At 32.0% G+C, this 4434-nt stretch overlaps 1 protein-coding gene across 1 annotated transcript; it reads right to left on the bottom strand.

The window, feature by feature from the left end:
* Nucleotides 1–1635: 1635 nt before the first annotated feature.
* On the bottom strand, nt 1636–3191 carry vgll1 (vestigial like family member 1). Its single transcript, XM_067373331.1, has 3 exons — nt 3005–3191; nt 2528–2917; nt 1636–1742 (listed from the first exon to the last, which is right to left on the bottom strand). The coding sequence occupies exons 1-3, from the start codon at nt 3189–3191 to the stop codon at nt 1702–1704; spliced, it is 618 nt and encodes a 205-aa protein (XP_067229432.1). The 3' UTR covers nt 1636–1701.
* Nucleotides 3192–4434: the final 1243 nt, after the last annotated feature.

Raw genomic sequence — 4434 nt, 5'->3', positions numbered from 1 at the left:
TATCCTAAATCATGTATACTGTCAGAGTAGGTAGGCTATTACATTTGACGAAGAACTTTAAAAAGTACGACTAAAGTAGGCCTATTTATGTGTGCAGCATGAATACAATACAGAAATATCCCTGCCATTTACGACTCCTCCTGTGGCGTTGTGTGATGTTAGCAAGCAAGGTGTCCATTGAATTTCACCTACCGTTTATTAAAAAATTGAAATTCTCCCATATTTCACATAGGCTATTGCTTTTACCGTAATTATATAGTAGCGAAGTATTAAGATGTGAGTCCGCCGTGTAACGAGAGACAGGCTGTGCAATTTAGTGACCCAGCTGATCAGTCTGATTGCCATAGGAAATATCAGATGATGCATCTGACAAATCAGAATCGAGTAATGTCGTGTAAATGTAAAGCATAAAACAGTCACTCTAAAATTGTCCAGTAAATGTCTTTAGCACTTTACTCCCTTCAATGAAATGTGAAGTGGTCTTTGTGTGAAAGTTTCTAGCCAGAGGTGAGTCTGAGCTTAGCCTTGGCTTTGGTCCATTTAGTTTGGAAAGGGACATGTGTGCCACCGGATGGGTAACTGCTAAATATAGTGCAAGGACATCAATAATCCTCAAGCAGGGGTGTGGAGATGGCTGTTTCTCCATCTGCGTTCATGAGTTGGATTCATGGTGGGGGAGTTGAGTTTGATAGCTACATCATAGTGAGAATAAAATCCAACACATACAAACTTCACGTTATGCTGCCATAATTAATGTATGAAGTGCAATGTTGTTTTCATCCACTAGGGTGCAGTGTCGGGGTTTTCATTAGTATGCCTTCATTTAAAAGAGAACAGTGTCATAAACCAAGTCTTAAATGCTGTTATTTACAAATAAAATGTATTTCAGTAGCATTGAATAAATGTTGTAATGTGCCATTTATTTAATTTAAAGCCAATAAAATACAAAACCATAGTGATTTAAATTGGTGGTTTGTGACTTAAAAATCTTTCAAAGGTCTGTTCTGACAACATCGCAGGTAGCATAAAAACAATGATAGATGCTAATAATAAAATGTGGCTGTGCATCCAATCAAGCTACAGTATTATTATCTGCAACTTAAAAACATCCAAATTAGACAAATGTCGGCATAGATAATTTGTGTAACATGCTCTCATCCGTGAAAACCATGAATGAAACAGGAATAAATATAGTTTGTGCAAACTACAAACTGAAACATGCATTTCACTAAATTACTGTATACTCAAGCCCATATAAAACCTCTTTATACTTTTAGTTTTTGTACATTGATTATATGTGTGTATCATGATTGTAATAATTTTTCACATCAAAGTTATTTATACCCAGAGCAGCCTTTCTGGCACATTAAATGCAACCAAAACAACAGATATTTGCTATAAAATCTATGAAAATAAGACATACATTTCAGTTGCAACAAATGAACTCTACAAATGCCAGTAAAAAAAACAAATCTGTAAAAACACAGATTACTTGTTGTGTGTGCGTGTGATCGTCTTTAACCATATAGCTCAAGGCCAGTCTCATGCTGTGGTACACGAAGAGCTTGTTTCTGAACAGGTTGGATGTGCAGAAGCCTCCAGGTGAAGCATTGCAAGGTCCATTAGTCACTTGTTCAGTTAAACGAAAGAGCGATGAAAGACTTCTTTGTTCTTGCTTTTAAATCTCAAACGACTTTTTAGTTAATACCAATAAAGATCTTTTTTCTCAATCTTCTGTACACCTAAAAGGCAATCACAAGTGAGTTAATTAAAATACTGAGAATCGAAAATGTCTATTAAAATGACTAAAATGTAAAAATGACTTAATTTATGTATACAATGCCATTGAAATGCTTGAGGTCAGACTGTTTTTGTTGTTGTTGTTGTTGTTTTGAAAGAAATAAATACATTTATTCAGCATTAAAATGGTCAAAAATGACAGTAAATGACTGAAGACTGGAGTAATGGCTGCTGAAAATTCAGCTTTGCCACACAGGAATAAATTACATTTAAAATACGTTAAGATAGAAAGGTTATTCTAAATGGTAACAGTTTACAATAAGGTTTAATTCGTTAGTTAACTACTTTAGTTAACATGAACTAAGAATTAACAACACTTCTAGAGCATTTATTAATATAGTTCATGTTAATTTTAACATTTACTAATACTTTATTCAAATTAAAAATTGTATCTGGTAACATTAGTTGAACAAACACTGAACAACTGTATTTTTATTAACCAACATTAAAAATAATTAATAATAAATACTGTAGTAAATATATTGTTCATTGTTAGTTCATGTTAGTTAATACATTAATTAATGCTAACTAATAAACCTTATTGTAAAGTGTTACCTTTTAAATTGCAAAAACATTAAACATTTATAATATTTTTTACTGTCTTTTGAATAAATGCAGCTTTGGTAAGTGTGAAAAACTTCTTTCAAAAACATTAAAAAAATCTTTTGAACTGTATGATTATTTGGGTGTGATTAAAATAGAATGGTAGAAAATAAGGGGCATTTACCAGAGTTTAGATTGATGTCACTAGTCATCTGGTTGCAAAATCCAGGATACTTTGTCCATCCAGACATGAGTTCTTGTTTGGAGGAGGGTACCATCACTGTGCTCATGTCAGGGTGATCATTGTGGAGCAAGTTTAACAGAGAATTAGAGTACTGCTGTTCGGCTACCATCAAACCATCAGAGGAAACAGCCGAGGGGTACATCATGGGGGGCAGAGCGAAACTCGTACCCTGCCGAGAATCCCCTGACCACAGAACAGCACTGTTTGCTGGTGACACATGATGGTTTGATTGAAACTCGCTGCTTGTTCCTAGCCGGAGATGTTCTGGAGAAAACATGGGCTGATACTTGGTTTGTGACTGTTCTTCCCATTGACTTGAATCAAATCCATCTAAAAAAAAAAAAGGAATTCAATGTTTAAATTCATTCCACAAGTCAAATATTCCATGTAAAAGGGAATTTGAGAGGACTTGTTTACTTGTTTGAGCAGATCTGTGGTTTCTTTTGATTTTGGAGCGCTCTCCCTTAGGTTTAGTTGCTTTACTTAGAGCACGGGAGAAATGTTCATCCACCATGCTGTTGATGTCTCCTTGGAAGTAAGTGAAAAGGACACTACCGGACTCCTCTTTAATCTTAGCCACTGGGCTTCCTAGATCCTCCTCCATCATTGATAGATATACTGCAGAAACAGTGTGCAATGCAACATTTATCAATCTATCCTGTTGTGGTGACAGATTATTGCTAATAATGCCATGCTTTCTCATTCTAATGTGAATCTGCAATAAGATCCCATCACTTTATGATGTTCTTTGCATGGTTTTGATGAATGAAAGGATATAGGGATGGGATATGTCAAAGCCTGACTGTATCTGAATGATCTCGCAAATTGTATTTTAGCTGAATTCATCATTTACTCAAGTTTTGGTGTTATAAGGTCACAATGAGATAAATCATGATAGGTCTTCTATACATGCGATAGAATATTTGTTAGTTTTTTTTATTTATTTTTAAAATCATCTTGATGAGTACTGTTCTGCTAAAGAACAAAATGTAATCATTAATGCTTTAAAAAAGCATCAGAGCCATAAATTCAATGATTTTATTGAGAACTAAAGTAGAAAAGTTAAAGTAGGTTGTGTTCAATGCATATGTCATTAATATAAATATATATCAGATATTTTATATTTTGTTCATTAAATGTTGTTTAAAATGTATTGCTTGAGAATGACATAAAAATGTGAAATAAAACAGTTAATATATATATATATATATATATATATATATATATATATATATATATATATATATATATATATATATATATATATATATATATATATATATATATATATATATACACTACCGTTCAAAAGTTTAGAGGTCAGTAAGAATTTTTTTTTTTTTTGAGAAGAAAATGTAGAAAATAATACTTTCAGCAAGGATCCATTAAATTGACAGTAAAGACATTTATTATGTTACAAAAGATTAGATTTTAAATAAACACTGTTCTTTTGAACTTTCTATTCATTAAAGAATCCAGAAAAAACAAATGTACACAAATATTTTGTACAATTGTACACAATAAATGTTTCTTGAGCAGCAAATCAGCATATTAGATTGATTTCTGAAGGATCATGTGACAATGAAAACAGTCAGCTTAGCCAACACAAGAATAAATTACATTTCAATATATTTTTTAAAATAGAAAAGTCATTTTAAATTGTAATAATATTTCACAATATTAATGTTTTTACTGTATTTTTAATGAAATAAATGAAGCCTTAGTGAGCAGACGAAACTTCTTTTAAAAACATTAAAAATCTTACCGATCCCAAACTTTTGAGCGGTAGTGTATATATATTTATATATATGCATATGTGTATGTATATATAGTAACACTTTACAATA

Source organism: Chanodichthys erythropterus, chromosome 1 (genome assembly GCF_024489055.1).
Source record: "Chanodichthys erythropterus isolate Z2021 chromosome 1, ASM2448905v1, whole genome shotgun sequence".
Classification (NCBI taxonomy): domain Eukaryota; kingdom Metazoa; phylum Chordata; class Actinopteri; order Cypriniformes; family Xenocyprididae; genus Chanodichthys; species Chanodichthys erythropterus.
Note: the sequence above shows the minus strand (reverse complement) of the source record. Positions and strands in the feature narration are given on the sequence as shown.